Source organism: Bombina bombina, chromosome 5 (genome assembly GCF_027579735.1).
Source record: "Bombina bombina isolate aBomBom1 chromosome 5, aBomBom1.pri, whole genome shotgun sequence".
NCBI lineage: Eukaryota > Metazoa > Chordata > Amphibia > Anura > Bombinatoridae > Bombina > Bombina bombina.
Window position 1 is genome coordinate 161546675 of NC_069503.1, and position 24994 is coordinate 161571668.

At 37.3% G+C, this 24994-nt stretch overlaps 1 protein-coding gene across 1 annotated transcript in view; it reads left to right on the top strand.

Moving 5' to 3' along the window:
* Positions 1-24994, top strand: part of OBSCN (obscurin, cytoskeletal calmodulin and titin-interacting RhoGEF) — a 937038-nt gene that overhangs the window by 179112 nt on the left and 732932 nt on the right. Inside the window, 8 exon segments of the mRNA XM_053713767.1 lie at positions 2237-2390; positions 6082-6243; positions 8469-8573; positions 9871-10137; positions 17478-17747; positions 20678-20944; positions 24207-24473; positions 24709-24975. Coding sequence (XP_053569742.1) covers positions 2237-2390; positions 6082-6243; positions 8469-8573; positions 9871-10137; positions 17478-17747; positions 20678-20944; positions 24207-24473; positions 24709-24975 — 1759 coding nt within the window.

Here is a 24994-nt window from a genome sequence, read left to right on the forward strand (position 1 = left end):
TTAGCGTAATCCTTGCTGTCCTCCCTGGGTACAGCGCGATACGCTTCCGCTGCCCTACCGGCTAGCTTGCCTGCTAGCACCGGCACCCATACGGACTGCTCCAAATCATGTAACTCGCACAGTCTCTCAAAATCCTGTAAATACCCATCGATCTCATCCTTCTCCTCACAAAACATTTTAAATGCATGGTATGGGATTTTAGGTCTTACTGGGTTGCTGAGTGCGTCCAAAATGGATTCTGCTCGGGAGGATGCATTCCGCGGACTGTGTGCCATCACGTACTCCTGCACATCTGCCATTACCACGGATAGCATATCCCGTGGTACAGGTTGGGGTAAAAATTCCAGCCTGGTCCTCATTTCCCTCTGGTATAGGGTCTCCTCCATGGCTGCTGGAGGCGTAGCGCTGCGAGCTCTGTCTCCCTCCATCAGCTCAGCAATTAATATAGCCTTGGGTTTGCTGCTGCCTATCTTTCCCCTGGCTTCTAGCAGTTCCTTTAACGTTTGTCTCTTTAGCTTAGAATAATCCATCTCCATTCACTTCGGTCCCTGGTACTCCTTCCATCTTAGTCAGTATTGTAGTAATCCCCCTCTTCCTGAGGTTACTGGCTTGTGTAGTTGCTCTTCTGGGCGATAAGGTTCATTCCGTCGCTTGCCACCAATTGTAACGGTACCAACCGGATACCAAGGGTTAACACCAGGGAACAATGTCCTGCATAGGGAATCAGCAATTCACAACCCAGCCAGTTTTCAGGTTTTAAAACAGAATGACTTTTATTAAGGCTCATATGCCCAGTATTTATGCAGGTCTCACCCCCCCCCCAGAAGGGGGGTTGAAAGAATGTTGTACATTAGATGAAGGGAACACACCCTTGACATGATACAATAGATTTACCTTGCTTAAGCTGATAACAATTTAAACACAAGATACATTTGGCTTTTCTTATCACCTAAGCATTTGCTCTCTGAGGGTGATTAAACAATGGACTGTGTATTAATAACATTAATGACAGTACACAATAGTTGAGGCTAAAGCTGAACACAGTTAACTCTTTCAGTGCTGACAGAAGGGTCTGTCACATCTACATAGCACAATATACAGCCTATAGACAGCTTTCTTACGTTATAGTCCAGAAGTGGCTAGGTTTGCCACAACCATATTTGACATGTCCCTGATATCAGTCTGGGATCATGCAGACATTAGGTAAGGGCTTCCTACTTTATGAGTCTGTCAGGGTATAAAAGTAATGCAACAAGAACTTGTGAATGGAGTTATTTTGTGAGTGATGGATTAGCAGAAATGCGCTAATACTTTAAATGGTGAATTTTACCTGTGTCTAAAACAGGGCTGCCCCATTTAGGTAATGGGCACTTTTTTATTTGCCCCTTTACTGCCACAAGTTATGTTTCTGAATAATTAAGGTGTTTTGCAGCCTTTCCCCACAATGCATTGCAGCCCATTGGCATCCAAAGGATTAACCATTGCTCAAACCTTATACCCCAACTCCCATCTCTAATCCTATCTCTGGTATAGGTAACAAGATCTTGACACATTCTTACTTTCTTTGCTTGGGACCTCTTAGCTACAAGTTTGTCAGTATTTTGTCAGTATTGCCCTTATCTGAAAGGATTCATTATTTACTTTTCTTGGTCTGTGCTTCTATGTAGGTTTGTGGCACCAATGTAAATTAGCAAAACACTCAATGAATATTTGTTTATACAATAGATTTATATCTTTATGCAAATAATATAATTTATAAAAAAAAATATTCACCAGCCCAAAGAGTAAAACCCTGTCATTTATGAAATCTCATTTTACACGCTTGGCCACTCCTGTTTAGACGGTTGGTAAGTCGGTACATGGTGCTTTGTTTTAAAAGGCAGTGCTTGTAAAGTGGTCATTATGAGACACAGTTTAGTTCTGAGTGGCCTTGTTGAGGTATAGGTACCGTTATACAATATGTTGTCTTGATCTGAATGAGAGCGTGAACTGAAGTAGACATGCGCTAGCAATTAGATGTCTCATTGCCTGTATCAGGGTCAGATTTGTGCTTCATCTATATCATGACAAGATTTGTAATGGCTGAAGCCCTGTCAATAGAGGTTCCTAACTTTTTAGTTGCAGAGAGAACACTCATTAGAAATGAATAATTACATAAAGTTTGCCAAGCATGAATTAAAGTAAGTTACGGTGTATAAATCTGCTATTTTGTTTTTACATACATTTTCTTATCCAGGACGGATCACAGTTACGTCCAAGCAAAAAAATCACTATTATTTCCCAAGGTAGAAAAAGAAGTCTTACAATTCACAAGTGTGAGTATGACGATAAAGGAACATATATCTGTGATGCTATAGATGACAAGAGTTCGTCAAACCTGACTGTACATGGTAAGATCTTACTCATTACTTTAATATGAGAAACTTTATTAGCACTTATTTGAATTACATTTCTGTGTTTAAAACATAGTGACATAATTAATGACATCACTAGTTCATTTACATGTTATAATCATATAAGATTTCAGTGTTCTCCACTCTTGTGAGCTGCTGCTGCAATGCTGAATACGGCGAGCGTATTGCTCGCCGTATTCAGCGAGGTCTGTCGGTCTGACCTTGATAAATATGGGCCCTAATCTCAACATTTGCTATGATCGTCTTGGGCTATTGAAATTAGGGTTGCCAGCTGTCCCTTCAAAAAAATACTGGACAGCCAACAGATAACTATGGGGTATATACAGTTGGTATTGAAAATAATCACCCCCCCCCTTGAAAATAATCACATTTTGTTGCTTTGCAGCCGAGATAAAGACAGACACAGATTTTGTTTATCCAGTTGTAATTACTCAGTGCAACTTATAACATCCAAGTGAAAGATATAATACCAACATGTCAGGCAAAAATAAAGACAATTCAAAAACAGAATCACTGAGTTGGAAAAAGGATCACCCCCTCCTTGAATTACTTGTAAACTCAATCAGGTGTAGCTAATCACCTTCTCAACGGCACACACAAAGCCATTTGACCTTCAACTGTAATCAGTTGTGGACATATTGATTAGCTCAGCATGAAAAGAGCTTTCCTGGAGCAGCTCAGTCCCTGGTAGTGCAACTGAAGCAAACAATCAACTATGGGTGGCAAGGCACTGTCAAAAGATCTCCGGGATAATGTTGTGGACAGCACAAGTCAGGAGATGGATACAAGAAAATATAAAAGGCTTATCAATGCCTAGCAGCACAGTGAAGTCTATTATTAAGAAATGGAAGGTATTTGGTACAACACAGACCCTCTCTGGATCAGGACGTCGCTCCAAACAGGATGAAAGAGCCAGGAGGAAACTGGTCAGAGAGGCTACCAAGAGTCCCACAGCAACTCTGAAGCAGTTGCAGGAATTTATGACAAAGAGTGGTCATTGTGTGCATGTCATATCAAACATTCTCCAAAATGTGTCTTGTATGGGAGGGTTGCAAGAAAAAAGCCACTCCTTAAGAAAGGCCACATGTAGTCACGACTGAACTTTGCCATAAAACACCTAGGAGATTCTGAGGCAACATTGAAAAAAGGTGATATGGTGTGGTCAGATGATGTCTGGAGGAAATCCAATATAGCTCACCATCCAAATAACACCATACCTGCAATAAAGCATGGAGGTAGTAATATCCTATTATGGGGGTGTTTTTTTTAAGCAGGCACTAGAGCACTTGTCAGGATAGAAGGAATAATGGATGGGGCAAAATACCGTCAAATTCTTGAGGAAAATCTGCTCCCATCTGCCAGGACGTTTTCAATGGGAAGAAGGTTTACCTTCCAACATGACAATGACCCAAAGCACACAGCAAAAACGACCACACAGTGGTTGAAGGAGAAAAAGGTGAATGTCCTTGAATGGACTTGAATGGTCGAGACTTAAAACCCATTGAATATGTGTGGCATGACTTTAAGACTGCAGTCCACAAACGGTCACCATCAAATGTACTGGAACTGGAGCAGTTCTGCAAATAAGAGTGGCAAATATTGCACAGTCTAGATGTGCAAAGTTATTAGAGAGTATATCCCAACAGACTAAATGCTGTAATTAAAGCAAAATGTGGTTCAACAAAATATTGACACAAGGGGGTGATCCTTTTTCCAACTCAGTGATTCTGTTTTTGAATTGTCTTTATTTTTGCCTGGCATATTGGTGTTATATCTTTCACTTATATCTTTACAACTGGATAAACAAAAAATGTGTCTGTCTTTATTTCAGGCTGCAAAGCAACAGTATGTGATTATTTTCAAGGGGGGTGATTATTTTCAATACCCACTGTGTAATATATATATATATATATATATATATATATATATATATATATATATATATATATATATATATATATATATATATATATACACACACACACACACACTAGGGATGGGCGAATGTTTCTAAAAATTCTGATACATTCGTTCAAATCAAATTTCAAATACAGGCAGTCCTCGGGTTACAGACATCCGACTTAAGTACAACTCGTACTTACATACTGAGAAAATAGAGCTTTATCGACAATCCTTCTTTCCAGGATAAACCAAAATACTAAAAATCCAATTGTCACAAGGACAGAAAGTGATGTGAAATTTTCTGAACAGGGGCTCAGATAGCAAAACAAACTTTATCCTATGCTATCCAAAACAAAAAAAAATGTTTGGCTAGAGTTTCACCTAAAAAAAGTGCCTGTTCCAACTTACATACAAATTCAACTTAAGAACAAACCTAAAGTCCCTATCTTGTACGTAACCCGGGGACTGCCTGTATAACATTCTAACATTCTATTTTTGAATTATCATTTTCAAATTTTTCAATAACATTCAAAACTATTCGTTAGAGTAATAGAATGTTTAGCTATGTATTTTATATCACATTTAATTTCGAAATGTAATATTCGAATTCGAATGTGACATTCAAATTCAAATGTGACATTTGAATTAGAATGTGACATTCAAATTAGAATGTGACATTCGAATTCAAAATAGTATTTCTAGTCTAATACTGGGTTTTATAAATGTAATATTCGAATTTGAATGCTACATTTGAATTAGAATGTCACTTCCGAATTTGAAATAGTATTTCTAGTCTAATACTGTGTTTTATAAATGTAATATTTGAATTTGAATGCTACATTCGAATTCGAATGTCACATCCGAATTCGAAATAGTATTTCTAGTCTAATAACTGAGATATTGCAGGTTTGGTTCCGGACCAATGCAATAAAGCAAATATAGCAATAAAGTGAGTCCCAGTGCATATAAAAGTTATGTTTACACTTTTTATATTTTTGTATATATATATATATATATTTATATTTATATTGTGAATTATTTTTGGAATCGGTCCTGAAGTAGACCCAAAGGCTAGAATGAAATGAATATCACACTCTTGCACACTGAATATAATTCAGGACATGACCCCCAGAGACAACTGTGGCACAGGTGTAATAGGATGAGTAAACCGCAAAAAAGCTCACATGCTAAAGAGCTGGGGATAAGTCAAACAGGCTGATAAGGCAGGCAGAGGACAGTTAAGCTAGACAGTAATTATAACATAATCTGACTTCAGCAGGCAAGTTAGACAGGCTAAGGTCATAGAGTTCAGACAGGCCATATACTCCATGCTGACGCCAGATGCACGATCACGTGATGACAGTGTCTCAGACTCCACCAATCCACCTCACCACATGTTACTAACAGTGACAGACACAGGCAGTTAGGAGGACAAGGTTACTACCATGCTACTTGTAGTCACTCAGTCAGTGGGCACACACAGTGGGGCATAGCGGGACCATATTGAACCTGAGCTAAAAAAAAAAATCCAGATATTTTACAGATATTACCGGGCAACAAATTAAAATACCGGACTGTTCGGTCAAATACCAGACACCTGGCAACTATAATTACAAGCCATAGTTTGCATCTCTTACGGACTTGAACTGATACTTTAGAAGAAATAAAGTGCAAGAGAATTTTGTTATCTGTATATTTTTTTTCCTTGTTTCATTTGTCCTGTTTATATGTAATCCATCCCCATTTTACTTCACTCAAACCATAGCTCGAGACATCCAAATCATTAAGCCACTAGTAGATGTTGAAGTGGTGGAAAAAGAGAGTGCGTCTTTCCTCTGCCAAATTTCTCATGATGAAGTCCAAACACAGTGGTATAAAAACGATGTCAAACTGAAAGCTGGAGAAAACTTAAAACTGCGCCAAGAAGGTACGTGCTGGAAGAATTTGATAGCGTTATCTGTAATTAAGTAAAATATATTTCATCTCTTTTTTTTACATGATTAGAAAGACAAAATTATTTAAGACCAACCTAGGGTTTCCACCCCAAGACAAATAGGATTACTTTAGAGACCATCCTGGAGTGATCAAACTACTTTAGAAGTCATTAGCACATCATCAGACATCATCAGGTTTGTAAAGTCATCAGCTAAGGTAAAACATTCTAGGTGATGACTTCAGAATGATTAGCAGATTACCTTACTGATTATTTTACAAGACTTAACAGCCAGTAAATGCCTCTAGATTCATCTCATTTAAATATTCGGGCCTGTGGGCATACTTCAGGATGGCTTCTGATGACTAGTCTGGAGTCATTGATTACTTCAGAATTAATCTAGGAATATCATCATTTTTTTTGACTAGGGACCTTTTCATGAACATTAACATAAATTTACATATATAATTATACAGCATAAATCTGGCACTAAAACTGCTAGAATTTATTTTAACTAACAATTTGTTTATGATAAGATTATAATTCACTTAGAATTTGCTTGTTTGTTTGTGTATTTAATATTTATTTTCAAATAAAAATACCGGCAAATACTAGCTGGGTGGCGACCCAAGACCAACCTGACAATATATATCTGATTTTTTGAAAAAATATTGCAAAAATCCACTAGACGTTTAAAAGGACAGTAAGCACCTTGTAATTACAACATTTTTTCTTTAGTCTTCTTATAGCTTAACTTATCAGCTATATTATTATTATTATTGGAACAGGTTAACACCCTGTTTGCTGCAATTGTTTTTCATTTATTAAACACCACACATTGCGTTCCTTATTTGGAGGATACTATTTGGACTTGCGTCTGGTGAGGACAGTACTTGCTGTTGTCAAAACTAAGCATCTCCTTAGTTTTCAAGACTGGAAAAATAACAATTTTTGAGAATTAGATAACAAGAAAATGTAGCAAAATAAGTGATTCAATTATATGGTAAAGTTGTTGTTTTACTATGTATAATTATTTGTTTTTGCAATCTTAATGTTTATTGTCCATTTAATAGCAATGTTTATGGATCATCTTAATTAGTTCATTTCAGCTCTCCTGCATGGCGGTGAGATTCATTTCAGCTTCAGATCCCATTTATTAAAATACTGAGCTCTACATAGTGTAGTTCGCATCCTCATTTGCCAGTAAAGGTTGTTATATTGTTAAAGTTGTATAAAGTTGACAAGAAAATATCACCTGAACATCTCTATGTAAAAAAGGAAGATATTTTACCTCAAAATGTCTTCAGCTCACCAGAGTAAGTGCTGTGTAAACAATTATACTTCAGCTCCTGTCCATCTGCAAGTTGAAAGAACCCCTCCCAAAAAAACACAGTGCCGAGGTAATGCTTTGTGGCCTAATTATCAAGAGCCAAATGGCCCTGAATACCCGTTTCCGCTGCACCATAACTAGTGTGCTGCCTCTGAGGCGACGGACAGCAATCAACCCAATCAGATACGATTGGGTTGATTGACACCCCCTGCTAGCGGCCGATTGGCCGTGAATCTGCTGGGGGCGGCATTGCACAAGCAGTTCACCAGAACATAGAAACATAGAAGTAATAAAAAAAAAAAACTTAGCGACTAGATTAGGCTCATAAGGATAAATGCTAGGTTGTCTTTAAGATTGTAAAAACTTTACCTTCACTTTAATGTGCTCCCCATGACCCATTTTACCTGCTGGAGAATATTAAATTATTTAGATAGCTTCTTTACCTTTTTGTTTGTCATTCAAAATAGCTGTCATTGCCTACTGAAACTGCCATCTATACTGGAAACTTGAATGCTGCAGTACTAGTAATAAAAAAAGCTATGCAAACAATGGGCCGCAACAGAAACCAACCTCCCAGTGGGGTTAAGGTGGAAAAAAGAGAGAGACCAGTCTATTTGAAAGGAAATTCCTGAAGCAATACAAATAACTCTTACCAGCTACTTGCCTGGCTGCATTGTCCCTTCACCTTGTAGATATCTCAACTTTAACCATATTACAAACTATGAATTGGTGCAATTTCTTTTATAAATTATTATTTTTCTTACATTGTTAGCTGGGCTATTACATTAGCTACTTGTATCAGATTCACTGACTAACATATGTATGCCTTATTTTTAATCTGAGCTCACTTTAAACCAAGTTTGTTAAAGGACTGGAGTATATTTTGCAGGAAGGACATATGTATTGCTGTTTAAAACTGTCCAGTCTGAAGATTCCGGTGAAATTAAATTTGTGGCGGAAACAGCTGAATCTTGTGCAAATTTGCGCATTAAAGGTAGATATCTGTTGAGTTCTGTCTTTGAAAAATTCTTAAAATATTGAGAAATTAACATTTAGGGCCAGATTATAAATAGCGTGCTAACAGTTATGCGCAAGCATTATCAGGTTTATAACAGCTGTTTGCGTGCGTCAGATGTAGCTCTTGTATTACAAGTTGAAAGTAAACACGGTCGCTTGAGTGCAATTTAATTTAATGCATGTCAGGATAGCGCAACCTCAGAACTCTGGTTAACTGTTTTGCGAAACGTAAGTGTGTGTCACAAAACACATAAAAATAGATTTAAAAGAACAGCTACACTCATAATAACGTATCATACAAATTATAAAAAAAAATATTGCGCAAAAAAGTTTTAATGGCTCAAAGATATGAGGTCTCAGGTGTTAGAAAAAAAGGCTGCAAAAGGCTTTAACATAGAGAGATACATACATATACATGTCAAAATATGAAAATGTATGTTTATATTCTTGTACATATGTATTTACAGGCATATTGTATATATACATATAAACACATAAATACATATAAAGACATACATATAAGTTCATTGGAGCCCTTTACAGTCAAGTAGATGAAAACATGGATAAGCATCTTTATGCAACATTTCATATTTAATAAAGTGTTATACTGTGTATTTACTGTAAATATGTCACATTCCAGTGTTCTTCACATAGCAGAATACCTTCTATGTATTTAAAAAATAGATATTCCTATTATGTATATATATAGATAGATAGCTATATATTTTACAAAAATACCATCAGATGTATGTAGAAATATGTATTTATGAATAAATAGAACATATTCTTCTATGTGAAGAACATTGGAATGTGAAATAGTCATATTTTCATGTTTGGTTAGTGTACTTGAGAATATGCGATCGGGTTTGCGTGCGAGTAGGGAGTTAGGTTTTCTTCCACTTTTTTTGCTTCACTGACTTCTATGGGGAAATACGCTAACGGGTTTGCGATATTCTAACTTCAGCTTTTTTAGCACATTGGTTTAGTGCGTGAGCTCTCTGAAGCCTTACGTCTAGTGGAGTTAGTGCGTGAGTGGGAGCAATAAATACCACTCCACTTGTAATCTGGCCCTTAATTTGATATCTCTTGAATTTTGTTTGGAAAATGTTTTTTTTCTGCTTTTGAATAGTATGTACTTTTTTTGCAATAATTACATTTGCTGTACTTTATATAAGAATACTCATACAATACCATACAATAATGAATGCACCTTTATAGTTATTCTACAGTATAGTCACATAATCACTAATAGTGCTTTTGTCATTTTTCTGCAGAACTTCCAGTCAAAATAGTAAAGCCCCTCCGGGATAAAATTGTGATAGAAAAACATAGAGCTTTCTTGGAATGCCAAGTATCACGAGCAAATGCAGAAGTTACTTGGTATAAAAAGAATAAGGAGATTGTCCCAAGTAGCAAATATGAGATTGTGAGTCAAGGGGTCTATAGAAAACTCATAATCAATGACGCAGAACCTGAAGATGAAGACACTTACACCTGTGATGCATATGATGATAAGACGTCTGCCAAGCTACTTGTTGAAGGTAATATGCCCCTTGTTTGCAAGATTTAAGTAACATAAATTAGTATGGCAATGATAACATCCTTGGATGTCTCGAATTAGGGGCAGATTTTGCTCCAGGTAATAATTCAATCACTTTCTTTGTATTGTGTTAACATTTTTGTGTTGTAATTTTCTCTATGGGCTTTGTATCCAGACTGGATTGGGGCTAACAATCGGAGTCACTGAGGGCTGCCTGTGAGTGCTGGTGAACACTCAGGGCTGTGAGTTTTGCAGTGGCATGGGATGTGTCACCCTTGTTTGTATCTCAGTATGTTTGATTGAAGGCTGCATTGCGTGGCTGTATGTTACGGACCCAGGGAGGAATAGATCTTGATGTGGTCCTGGGCTATCGCCATTTGGCCAAATGCTGTAACTTACGCTTCAGTTTTGCTTTTAATATAGTTGAGTGCTTGCAAGAGAGTTCATGACTTTCTATGTATTGTGTGTGTGTGTCATGTTTGTCAAGCCCTGCCTTATACCTAAGAATAAGCATTCACTTCAGTAACTTTTGACACAATGAGCTACCACGTTTAAAATTATTTGCAGCTCATGCGTACAACAAGCAACTCTGCTTTACACGTTGCCACTGATTATTATGCTTAGGGTATTTTAGTTTTTGCCCCCCCCCTGGAAAAATTTCTGTGGACCCTCATGATAACATCTGTGATATGTATTGTTAATTCCCTTATAATCTTAATCCCGTAACCCAGAGGAGAACCATTCTTGGACTATATTTTATTACACTATTAACCTTACTGTTGCTGTAGGGCAGCACCCCCTATGGGAGGATGAAATGTATCAATTCCTCTCTTTAATTTCCCCTTAAATTTTTTCTTTAAAGGATTTTGAAATTCTTCTTCTTATTATCATTTATTTGTTTAGTGCCGCAAAATTCCGTAGCGCTGGGTAGAGGTATACAATGACAAGAATTTGTAGTAAGATACAAAACCATAACAGACTATTCAGATCTAGTATAGGGCGAAGAGAGACCTGCTTCACAGATCTTCACTGTGTTGCTACTAGGGTTCCCAGGTGTTCAGTATTTTAGCAGACTGTCCCGTTAAATCTTCACAAAAAATACTAGACATTTAACTGTCCAGTGGTTTTTAGTTAAATGTAAAAGGCCTCCTATGCCTCAGTGCATTACAAATAAGGAGCAGAATGCAATAAGTGACAGTCAAATGGGTCACATCACTACTGTTTATTTGTAGGACAGCAGCTAAGGAGGTAAAACAGTTGATATGCATGTTACTGGCAGCCATAGGGAAAAATGACTGCTCAATTGTGAAAAATACACATGGTTGGATGAAGGATGGGGGATTTTGGGAGGGAGCATTGTGTAACCTATCATCATGCCCAGTTACCTAGAGATAGTGCAGTATTTTTGTGTTGGGCAGCTGGCAACCATAGTTGCTGCCACTGTATTTGTATTGTTGCTTCTGTGAAAGGACAGGAAAATACATATTTTTCTTAGTTGAATTTAAAATATTTGATGTTGTTTTTAATGCTTGTGAGGCATGTCACTGTCTACCAATTAACAGTGGGAACTTTGCTTATCAACCAGTGAACTATCAGTGTTTGATTCACAGTTGCACCTAGACTTTTATTTCCTGTTAGTGTCAAAATTAAAATAAACAGCTTTAACAACCCATTTTAAACTTAATTTTTTTTAAAATTTTAAACCCCTTAACAACAACATGTATGTGGCATGTCATTAGGGTGTTTGTGCCACTAATAACACTGGTCTCGCTACTGGCAGTGAGACTAGGTCATTGCATTGGCAACTGCATTATAATTTAGGGCAGTGATGGGCAACTGGCACCCTATGGGCCCTTTGCACTCATTTTTATGGCCCCTAAGAATAAGCAGAACTAAACTTGTGTGCCATAGTTTTCTGCCCTAGGTAAAAGTAAACCTTAAACGGGCAGGTGTCCTAGTAGCAGCTCTGAGCAGTCACACACGTCTAGAGCTCCGGGTGAAAATATAATAATCCGCCAATTATTGATACTAATTTACAGCATCTGTCAACAATATGATCGGTGTTGTATATCCTCACATCATCTACTACAGATCTAGACCAAGCTGCTGTATTAATGAGCCCTGAGACGGAATTGGGCTGTAGAGGCCTGTAGCAGTGGCAATTTTGCAGGCAGCGTTCCCCCTGGTTGCACTTTATACCCAAGCTAGCACTCTAATCCAGCAGAAACCTTCATTAACTTAAAAGTAAAAACATTAGAATAACATCATTGCATAGTGAGAGACAACACCAAATTCACACACAGCCATTTGGATTTAAAACCAACCTGATATAATGTATAAAAATAAATTATTAACCTGTTAAACACAAACAATAATAAATCAAACAAAAAACAACGGGGCGATTTATCAATGTCTGGCGGACATGATCCATTGTAGCGGATCATGTCCGCCAGACATCGCTGAATGCAGACAGCATACACTGTCGGCATTTCACATTTCACAAGCAGTTCTGGTAAACTGCTTGTGCAATGCCGCCCCCTGCACATTTGCGGCCAATCAGCCGCTAGCAGGTGGTGTGAATCAACCCGATCGTATACAATCGGGCAGATTGCAGACCGCGGCCTTAAGACCTCTGCTTCTTAGTTTCTGTTTTCGGTGAGCCTGAAGGCACGCGCGGAAACAGCTGCATTTGGGGTGGTTCTGACAATGATAAATCGGCCCCAGTGTGTTAGTGCAAAAAAGGATATTTCCAAAAAAGTCAATTGGAGACTAAATCCCAACTCCAAATATGCATAAGTGATCCCAGGGATTACTTCTCAGTGGAAATGAATGCTGCAGTCGAACTCCAAGGGTTAACCTCAAATAACAGATAATTGCTGCCAATGGTGAAGTCCTGTGAGACTACAGGGTTAATTCACATGTAAGTTATATACTCACATACTGCAGAGCGTCACATCAAGCTCTAGATATAAAAGCAATGGGAGACTCCAGCAGGAACAGATAGAAGTGAACTCCGATGAATGTTAAAACAGTTTATTAAAACGTGTTAAAATCACAGGGGTTTACAGAGAATAGCCACAGCTAGAACATTTGTATATTACACAGACTGTGTATTGTAAACAATGTCTACGATTACGGTTTGCAGTTCAGAAGGTTGGTCCCCGCCCACAACATGACATCACACGCTCAAATCCTCAATCCTCAGGGGGTGTCAATCAACCCGATCGTATAGGATCGGGTTGATTTCTGTCCGTGGCTTTAGAGCAGGCGGACAAGTTATGGAGCAGCAGTCTTAAGACCGCTGCTTCATAACTTCTGTTTCCGGCAAGCCTGAAGGTTACCCGGAAACAAGGGACATCAAGCTCCACACGGAGCTTGATAAATTGACCGCTATGTCTCTAATTGACTTTTTTGGACATATCCTTTTTGCACTAACACATTGTTTTTTGTTCAACCTGATATAATGGACATCGGGTTCACCAAAAAAGAAGCTATGTTATAAACCATATTGGATAGGATGCCCCCAGAGCAAGATCTACAGAATCTAATAAAAAGAACACCCACACAAAAAAAAAAAAAAGGAGTCATTGCCGCAGCATCATAACATCATCCGACTTCATGGTCAGGGGAGGATGATCAAGTCGACATGCTCCCTAAAACCAGACTTACCAGAATGGAGACATTGCGCCATTCATCTTAAAATGGCACCTTTGACATTACAGAGAAACCCACCGGTGAAAAGCTTACACACAACCATAATAAACTTCACCGCCGCTGCATAGGGAGTGTCTCATACAACCCTACCGACCCTGGACCCCACCGGAACAAGCTCAATCAGCAAATTTTTGACAAACCTAGACGTAATCGGAGCCTCATCTAAGCCTCAGCAGATGAAGGGGATCTTGCCGCTCTTCGCGCCCTTGCAGGAGCTTGGGGGGCACTCCCTGGGTGTTGCGGACCCTGGAGGGACTTCTTGCCTACTTCATGCCTCCAGGAGGCTATAACAATGCTCTCATCAGGCAAGCTGCAGATCCATATAAGGCACCTCATATACAGGCAGCTCAAAACCCTCATGGAGAACTATCAGAGGTATCCTATATGAAACTTTCACCTCTTATTTTTACTCAATCCCAGCAGGGAAACTTCAACTGAATACTTAAACCAATACCTTACCTGCAAACAAAGCCCTGTGGCTGACTAAATATGTGTTATAAACTAACCACAAAGTTACTGGTAAAAATATACTGACACAGTTCCAAGTTATAATGTTGTGCCTTAAACTCTTTTCTGGTTTTTTTTTATTATAAAGTGCTAAGATAGCATACACTTTTTATGTTATTTTGGGGTATTTCCACAAGTAGTTGTATATTGGCAAGCCACTAGATCACTTATTATCATTATATTTATACCCTTCTATTTTGTTAGGTCTACGTAACTAGATATCTTACTAAGAAAGGGGGAAAGCTATACTTTTAGGCTAAAACATATGTTCGATGTTGATGCTAATAATACGTGACTTTTCACAACTTTGTTTGAGGTTGTTGACGTTTTTCACTTTCATAAGTAAAAGGAGCCATATTGCATACATATACCTTTGGATCTGGCGGTAGTAGTACAGATAACGTTTCCACATGGAATAATAATTGCATAATTCGAATATTACATTTAAAGAAAAAGCATTAGAAATACTTTTACAATCAAAATTCGAATTTTTCGAATTTGAATATTGCATAATTCGAATATTACATTTAAAGAAAAAGCATTAGAAATACTATTACAATCTAAATTCAAATTTTTCGAATTCGAATACACGTATTGCATAATTCGAATATTACATTTAAAGAAAAAGCATTAGAAATACTATTACAATCTAAATTCGAATTTTTCGAATTCGAATATTGCATAATTCGAATATTACATTTAAAGAAAAAGCATTAGAAATACTATTACAATCTAAATTCGAATTTTTCGAATTCGAATATTGCATAATTCGAATATTACATTTAAAGAAAAAGCATTAGAAATACTATTACAATCTAAATTCGAATTTTTCGAATTCGAATACACGTATTGCATAATTCGAATATTACATTTAAAGAAAAAGCATTAGAAATACTATTACAATCTAATTTCGAATTTTTCGAATTCGAATATTGCATAATTCGAATATTACATTTAAAGAAAAAGCATTAGAAATACTATTACAATCTAAATTCGCATTTTTCGAATTCGAATTCGAATATTGCATAATTCAAATATTACATTTAAAGAAAAAGCATTAGAAATACTATTACAATCTAAATTCGAATTTTTCGAATTCGAATATTGCATAATTCGAATATTACATTTAAAGAAAATGCATTAGAAATACTATTACAATCTAAATTCGAATTTTTCTAATTCGAATATTTTCGAATGTAATCGTAAAATTCGAAACCGAATATTCGAAAATCGAATGTTAGAATGTTATGTAAACATTCGAAATTCGATTCGAATGAACGAATGTGTTAAAATTCGTGCCGTTTTTCGAATGTTGCGAAACATTCGCCCATCCCTACTTCCAGGTACACTTTCATGATTCAGATACAGCATGTAATTTTAAACAACTTTCCAATTTACTTCCATTAAAAAAAAACGTGCACAGTCTTTTATATTTACACTTTTTTGAGTCATGTGCAAGAACTCATACTATACGTATATGCATTTGTGATTGGCTGATTGCTATCACATGGAACAGGGGGAGTGGAAATATACAAAACTTTGAAATGTGTTAAAAAAGAATCTACTACTCATTTGAAATTCAGAGTAAATGCTATTGTATTGTCTTGTTATCTTGCATTTGTTGATTATGAAAATATGCTGTGTTTACTGGTCCTTTAACAGCCATTAATAAATATGTTGTTTGTGTGTTTTAATAGCCATAAATGTTTTTTTATAAATATTTTGAAATATTGATCTACAGTTTTAGAAAGTTTGTAATCACTGATCTAGGGTAATCTTGGCACAAATTCACTGTGATGTTGCTAACCCCTGCATCAGTAAGGTATATAACTCAACTCTTTTCCTTTGGTTTCCTAGAAAACTGCTAATGTAAAACTATGACTACCATCTTTGTTTGCTATTTATGTGCTATTCTGTTTATGATATAATTTGGATTCAAAAAAATGGATGAATTCATTGGGGTATTAGGATAAACCCAGTGTTTATTTTTCTTTTCCTTTTTGTATTTGATTTATAGATGTGGACACGTTAAAGGGATGTGAAACTCAGACTTTTTCTTTCATTATTCAGACTAACCATACAATTAATTATTATTTTTTTTTTTTACAATTGACTTATTAAAAGGCTAGATTAAAAGTGGAGCGCTAATGTATTGTGCGCCCTCAAACAGGAAAATTTGCCCATTTGCGGTCTTGATAAATAACCAGCCATTACAAGTGCTTGCGGTAGAAATTAGTGCTTATGAAATTAACCAGAGATCAGATCTCTGGTTAAGTTTATAAATGTGCCCCAAATGCCCCCAAAATATAGTGTAGTGTATTTTATTAAAAAATAAAAATTGTACCATTTTTTTTTTTTTTTTAATAACTGCATTAGGCAGTATTTTGGAGGTAAAGTTGGCAGGAGTGAGGGGTTGGAAAAAAAAACATCACTGAAAAGTGCCTTTATATTGTAGACTATAGGAACTGTGTGTTCCCAGTAAATATATATGTATATGCTTATATACATATAAATGTATGTGTTAATATGGGTATTTAATATTGATGCCAGCGCTGCGCTACTTACCCCCTTCATTGTGCTTAGGTTCTATGCCATCTCTGATGGCATCAGAACGAGGTTGCCATTAGAGCCTATAGAAGCGCATACTTGTGAGCGCAATTCTTCTCAGCAGTCCATTGCACTTAACTTGTAATACCAGCACACATTAGCGTGCACTGTTATTACTCTGTGGAGCCATAATATTTCTTGCGCGCAAGCAATATTTATTGCTCCACTTGTAATCTAGCCCTAAATTTGCTTAGTTCTCTTTGTATTCTTTGGTGAAGAATCTACCTAGGTAGTAAGCATGCACATGTCTGGGGCACTCCATGGCAGCAAACATTGCTGCCATCTAGTGCTCTTGGAAATGTAAAAATTGATAAAATAATTGTTCCAGACCTTCTGCTTTATAGTGCTCCAGACACTTGCATGCATGAGCCTATCTATAAAGTTAAATACATTCCATAACAATTGTATCCTCTATTTGAATCTTGAAAGAAAAAAATTGAGTTTATGTCCCTTAATTTGAAATAAAGTTTGAATGTCACATACATTTTATAATATCTTCTCATTTATTTTAAGAACAATCTATCAATATTGTAAAAGAGCTAAAAGATGTTGAGGTGACACAGCCAGCAACAGCTACATTTGAATGTGAAACATCAATCATATCTGTGAAGCCACCAAAATGGATTCTTGGTGGAGATGTTCTTCGTGACGGAAAATACATAAAGATTGAGCAAGAAGGAACCATTCATCGTCTAACAGTATGGAAAACTTCTCCTGAGATGACAGGAGCCATCCAGTTTCACATTGGCAAATCAAAGTCCTCAGCCAATCTTGTTGTTAAAGGTGATTTGAAGGGACAGTATACTTGAAAATGGTTATTGTTTGTTTAAAAATATAGATAATCCATTTATTACCCATTCCCCAGTTTTGCATAACCAACACAGTTATATTAATATACTTTTTACCTCTTAGATGACTTTGTATCTAAGCCTCTGCAGACTGCCCCCTTATCTCAGTTCTTTTGACAAACTTGCATACCTAGGCAGCCTCTGCAGCAGCAACGCACTATGAGCTTGCTGCTGATTGGAGTGTGTACATACAGTAAATGCCTCTTGTCTAAACACGTTCACAACAGTGTGTTTTCCAGTTCTTGCACCTACATTGTTGAACACTGTATTGTATGTATGTATGTATTGGGTAGTTGTAAAGCGCAGCTAATCACCCGTAAGGGTCTCAAGGCGCTGCTCATTTTATCGATCTCGGAAGGATGAAAGACTGAGTGGACCTCTGTAGTAACCTGCAACCCTTGGGTTACTACAGAGCTCAGCCACAGTGCCTTAGCATGCTGAGCTATCTGTCCGGCCTCAAATGGGGTTGTGCCCCTCATAACAGGGAGTTATTTAATATAGGTGCAAGAAAGGGAAAAACGCACTGTTTGACTTTGTGGTCCCAAAGGCCTGATCCCATTTGAAAGCCAGATCACAAAAGCACATTTCCGTTTAATAACTTGGCCATGAAGGCACAATCTCGTTTGAATATAATTTTTCAGGCTACAATATTATTGAGCTGTTTCATGATTTACAGTTTCAGACCTGTTAAAATCCAGTTTTAGAGGATGAGAAGATTCTAATAGAAGCCAAAAGTCTTCTTCTTTATTTCATATGTATATCACATCAAAATGAAAAATAGTGCTTTTAAAATCAATAAATATTGGGGTGGGGGGGAAATACTTTTAAAATATTTTGTGTCAATTTGCCATTGAGCAAACATATCCAGTTTACCCAGCTTGCTTAGATACAAAAGGCATTTATATTGTTTAGCAGTGACCAGAATGGATTCAGATTACAATAGGTTAACTCACACATGTAAATGAGCGTTTCCATTACACACCGAACAAAGGATTAATTAAAAAGAAGTGTACTGTAACCTTAAAGTAATGATACATTTCAGACTTTAAGAATGTTCCACTAATATTTTTTAAAAAAAGTGTATATATTTTATAATACAAGATTTATAATCCTACTTGGTATCTTTTGTTCTTCCGCCCCCCTTCATTTCCTGTTTTGGCTGGACTGTGACATAGAGAGCAGTCCCACTCACACTCTACATAGGCTTCCTAAGGGCTTTCAAAGGGCTGGACTTCAAGAGTCTCATATGACACACACACTGATTGGATGTTCATTGGAATTGTCATAAAAAAAGTTCATCCCAGTGGGCCGGCATAACGTTGTAATAAAAGCATTACTATAGGCACTGATTTAACCCTTTTCACGGATAGATTAAAAAAAAAAAAAAGAAGGTACACATATATTTTTTAATGGCAAAGATTGCTTATATGGGGTAAATTTATCAAATGCCGGGCGGACATGATTTGCTGTAGCGGATCATTTCCCCCCGGCATCGCTAAATGACGACAGCATACGCTGTCGGCATTTAACACTGCACAAGCATTTCTAATTTGCTAGTGTTGGTATATATATTTACAGTAAATGCATATGACATATTTTATATCAATAAATAATGTAATTTTAACTCTAGTGACTGTACAACTCTATGGCCACTAGTTATCAACAGTTATGAAGCAGCGGTCACAAAGACCACTGCTCCATAACCTGTCCGCCTGCTCTGAGCAGGCGGACAGACATCGCCGGAAATCAACCCGATCGAGTACGATCGGGTTGATTGACACCCCCTGCTGGCGGCCTATTGGCCGCGAGTCTGCAGGGGACGGCGTTGCACCACCAGCTCTTGTGAGCTGCTGGTGCAATACTGAATACGGTGAGCGTATTGTTCGCCGTATTCAGCGAGGTCTGTCGGACCTGATCCGCACTGTCGGATCAGGTCCGACAGACCTTGATAACTTAGGGGCCAATGTATTTAATCCTGGCAAAGGTTAAATGCATAAGGTACTGCTCAGGAGCCACAGAGAACTACTGGTCCAGAGTGGAAACTGGCAGGGCTAGGCCCACTTCTCAGCAGCTCATAGGGGTACTTTACCTATGTGTTTATCTCATTTGCAGGGGTAAACACACATAGTTGCAGGGTTCCTAGTGTTAAAATTAAATGCTCTAACAAAATAGCATTTCATTTTTACAGCCCTTTAAACATCTTGTTAAAAAAAAAAAATTTGCAAAGCCACCCAGAGGCTGTTGATATAGTGTTGCTGTTTTTTTAAATTTGATTCTTATAAAAATATGAAACCATTTTCACCTCTAGACATTTATTTGGGATCTATTTGAGATCATTTTGAGAATGATTTGGGATTTATTTGAGATTATTGTGAAAATCATTTGAATTGTCAACTGTTAAGCGCCCTTTTCATTTTCTAAACTAAGGCAAAGGCGCTGATCTATCAAGCTCCGAATGTAGCTTGAGACCCTGTGTTTCTGGCGAGCCTTCAGACTCGCCAGAAACACCACTTATGAAGCAGCGGTCTAAAGAACGCTGCTCCATAACCCTGTCCGCATGCTCTTAGCATGCGGACAGACACCCCCTGCTGGTGGCTGATTGTCTGCAAGTCTGCAGGGGGTGTTGTTGCACGAGCAGCTCACAAGAGCTGCTGGTGCAATGCTGAATACAGAGAACGTATTGCTCCCTGCATTCAGCGATGTCTGTCGGACCTGATCCGCACTGTCGGATCAGGTCCGACAGTCATTTGATAAATTGGCCTCAAAGTCTTTGTCATGAAGTTTTTTCATTCATACGGCTTGCCAAATGCAGGTAGAAATATCTTTGCTAAGTAAGTAACGTATGCTGTTTTGTTTGTATTTTAGACATCCCAGTTCAGGTTACACAACAACTTGAAGACAAGACAGCTAATGAGCGCCAGACTGTGATACTCTCCTGTGAATTTAAACCTCCTCCCAAAATTGTGCAGTGGTACAAAGGCCAAACGCTCATTGAATCATCAGAAAGATACAAACTGAAGCAGGAACGCAATATGGCTGAACTCAGAATTATAAAGGTTAATCCTAATGATTCTGGCACCTACATATGCAAAGCTGGAAATGCAGAGACCTCTGGTACACTCACTGTGCAAGGTATGGGCATATGGTTTTCTTTATTATAAATCTGATTGGGATTTGTGACACTTCTTTCGAAAAATAGTATCCCCCCAAGTCACTGTGATAATATGTATAAGCAGCGTTACCTCAGGCAAGATACTACTCTGATATTCTCTAACCTTATTGTAAACACACAGGATTACAAATATACCTAAAATGACCCAGTTTTGCACATAACCCAAGTCTCTACTCAAGTTTTTATGATATAGGCTTTGATTAACACCTTCCTAGCCTTTTGCTTTTGTTTTATGCATCAACTACACAAAATGCTATCAGCTAAACCAACCATCAATTGTTTATCCATTATCACAGATTTTAAGAAATATGTCATTTTTTTCTTATTCGAACTGCAAATTTTGATAATGATTAATTATATTTTGAGAAATTAAACCACTTCCATTTGCAGTCTAGTATTTACCTTCTTATTTGGTGCTTTGATTTCCTATTGCTGTAGGGTGCTAAAGGAGGACATTTTGATAGATGGTTCTACATGAACTTTGCTTCTTTATCTTCACTTACTTCTTTACGTATCATAGGATGTTTTTAGCCAAGAATAATCATTGCTCTTCATTACATCTCTTTTAAAGGGACAGTCTACACCAGAATTTTAAAAAGATAGATAATCCCTTTATTACCCATTCCCTAGATTTGCACAACCAACACAGTTATATAAATACACTTTTTATCTCTTTGATTACCTTGTATCTATGCCTCTGCAGACTGCCCATTTTTTCCAGTTCTTTTGACAGACATCAATTTTAGCCAATCAGAGCTGGCTCACCTGAACTCTACGTGCATGAGCACAGTGTTATCTATATGAAACACATGAACTAATACCCTCTAGTGGTAAAAAAAAACTTTCAAAATGCCCTGAGAGAAGAGATGGCTTTCAAGGGCTTATAAATTAGCATTTTAACCTCCTAGGTTTAGCTTTCAACTAGTAATACCAAGAGAACAAAGCAAAATTGGTGATAAAAGTAAATTGGAAAATTGTTTAAAATTACATTCTCTAAGTTTATTTTGGACTAGACTGTCCCTTTAATGTTACAGTATTGTACTCACTGTTGTACTAATTATGTTTATATATTCATATTTATTATAGTGATTGTTTCTATAAACCAGGCAAATGAAACACTTTGATTAAAGTTAGGTACGGTTGGGCTTAGGGAAGACATTTTTGATCAATACGTTTTTAAGAGGGTAGATAGTTGAAAGCATCAGAGTGCAGTAAATCAGGCTCCTTCTGGTCAGTAATTGAACCTGAAGAACAATATTATGATGAGGATCAGAAAATGTGGCATATGGAGTAAACTGAGCATGTGCAAGAGTTCACATATATGAGTCTGTGATTGTATCATGCTCTCACATGATACAGGGGGGGCATCAAATTTAAAGGGACAGTCTAGGCCCAATAGTTATTCTTTATTACTTATTCTTAAATAACAGACAAGCACCTTGCAATGGGTTCCACATCTATAAACTTGTAAGAAGTACATGAAACTTTTAAATAATCATCATTTATTAGCAGCCAAAAATGTCTGCCAAGCTCCACCCACAGCTTTCCTCTTGCCCAGTTAGCTGTTTTCTTGTATGACAGTTTAGCAGTGCACGTTTAATATTTTTTAGCTAGCTATCACAAATTGCACATACACAAATCTGCATGTGCAAGTCGGAAAATGTATTTAAGAGTTGATCTTGGTTGGAGAAACTTAAAGGGACAGCCTGTGCCGTACAAATCAATAATGCTTACCTGTGTATCATACCTGTTCATCCTTCTGCACCCATAGTAATATTCAGCAATAGTAAAGAAGTGTTTAAGTTGTTTTTTTTATAAATTTTGGGGTGTTTGGCCATTTCAAGAAGCAAGCCAAACTCCTCCCCCTCCTCCTTCCAGCTCCCTATACTACCTTTCTTTATGTCTCAAACATTTGTGCACGCAGCAACGAGTGACAAGAAATTCTTCCAATTGTTCAGGCGTAGTGTGTACAGTGTGCGCACTGTGTTAAAAAACGAAATTCAGGGGGGATCCTTTAGAGAGAAGTATTTGTTGCCCTGTGCGCACCTTCCGTTTTTTAGTGTGGCGTGTATGTGCGTCATGAAAGCTATCTCCTCTATTGCAGTGGATCGCTACTCGGATGTACCCTTGAGCCTGTGCATGCGCAAATCTCAGGGACTGCTGCTAACTAGTGAGTCTCTAATGACGGGCCACTATGGCTATCGCATTTGCCGACTTCATCAGTGGGAGGAGTTTGGCGGCCACTTTGAAGTGGCCAAACATGCAAAACTTTTTAAATAATAGTACACTTTTTTACTGCTGCTGAACGATTGGTGCAGTAGGCTGAACGAATATGATACAAATTGTAAGCAATATTGATCTGTAAGCTTTAGACTGTTCCTTTAACATATCGAAATATACACTCAATAGGTGGGCGGAGCTTGGCAGCTATTTTTGGCTCCTAACAAACAATTAATATTTAAATGCTTTATGTACATCTTACAAGTTTATAGATGTTGGACCTGTTGCAGGATGCTTTTCTGGTATGTAATAATAAGTAATCAAAATTATGTATTGGGTCTAGACTGTCCCTTTAAGTAAATTTTGAAATTTGTCAAAAAAATTGTCTTTATAGTATGCAATTGTACTGTATTTAACGGTCTTTAAAAGATATGTGTGCTAATTAGAGGAAGTAATAGCATTGTGCTAAATGAACATGGGGTCTTAGTTGTAGCAGAAAATTTCTGACATTCTAATTAGAGATAGAATGAGAATTCTGAGAAAGTGCAAAATAGCTGGATCAACAAAAGGGAAAAATCAGAAAAATGTTTGTTAAAAAGTATGTTGAAATAGAGACCTTCTTGTTTATGATGACAGCAGCTATACACGCGCATTGATTAATCTAGCAACCCTTAAACCTCACAAGGTGGAGATAAATAATTTTTGTTCACTGATTATAAAGACATATCATTATATTAACAACCTATTTTAGAAGCAAACATAAATCCATTGTGTGTTCTCCTCCATTTTATTGGGTATTACATTGCTTGTTTTAGCAAATCTTAGGTTCAAAACAAGAAAGGTAATGGATATATTTTTTAGGGTCTTTCAAAATTTATCAAATTTGCTTATGACAGATCAAATGCACATGCATTAAATTATGACTGATCATTTGTTCTTAGAGGCACATTAATAAAGGCCCTCACATCTAAAATGTATTAATTGTCCTGGTTTTGGTTCTAGCTCGTGATGTGAAAGTTTTGAAACCCTTGGCCGATGTAGAAGTTGAGGAAGAAAGCTGTGCTGTATTTTCTTGTGAACTGTCCCATGAGGATGAGGAGGTTGAGTGGTTCCTCAATGACACTCTACTTTACACCAACAATTTTAATGACATTACGAAGATTGCAGGGAATCACAGGCTAACTCTAAAACAGGTTGCATCTGAAGATTCGGGGACAGTTACTCTAAAAACTCAAAAACTGTCACTTAGTGCAAAACTGAAAGTTAAAGGTAGGTGAAAATGCTGAGATAATCTGTTGGTTTTTGTCACATGCCAATCCTCAAGATCTACCAAGGGTCCTGGTTTTAGCAATATTTCAGATGATAAAGAAGCATCACAGCATGGCATCTGTCAGGGTTATACCTATAACCAAGGATTGTTGGTGGACCTTCAGTAATGGATTTGAACACTTTCTATAAAGCATGATTAATTATATTATTAAAATATTTGTATTTCTTTAACCAGAAAAGCCAGCTGTGTTCATGAAGTCTCTAGACGATGTTGTTGGTGAGGAGAGAGGAATGATCACATTGGAATGTGAAGTCTCCAAACCTAAAGTGAAACCTATTTGGAAGAAAGGTGACATTGTTCTACCAAATGGTGACAAGTATCAGCAGATGCAAGCTGGGAAAACAGTGTGTTTGATCATCCATGATCTAAACAAATCTGATGCTGGGCTGTACATCTGTGACATTGGGACAGATACTGCAAAGTCCAAAGTCAGTGTTCAGGGTAGGTTTATATTTAAGTC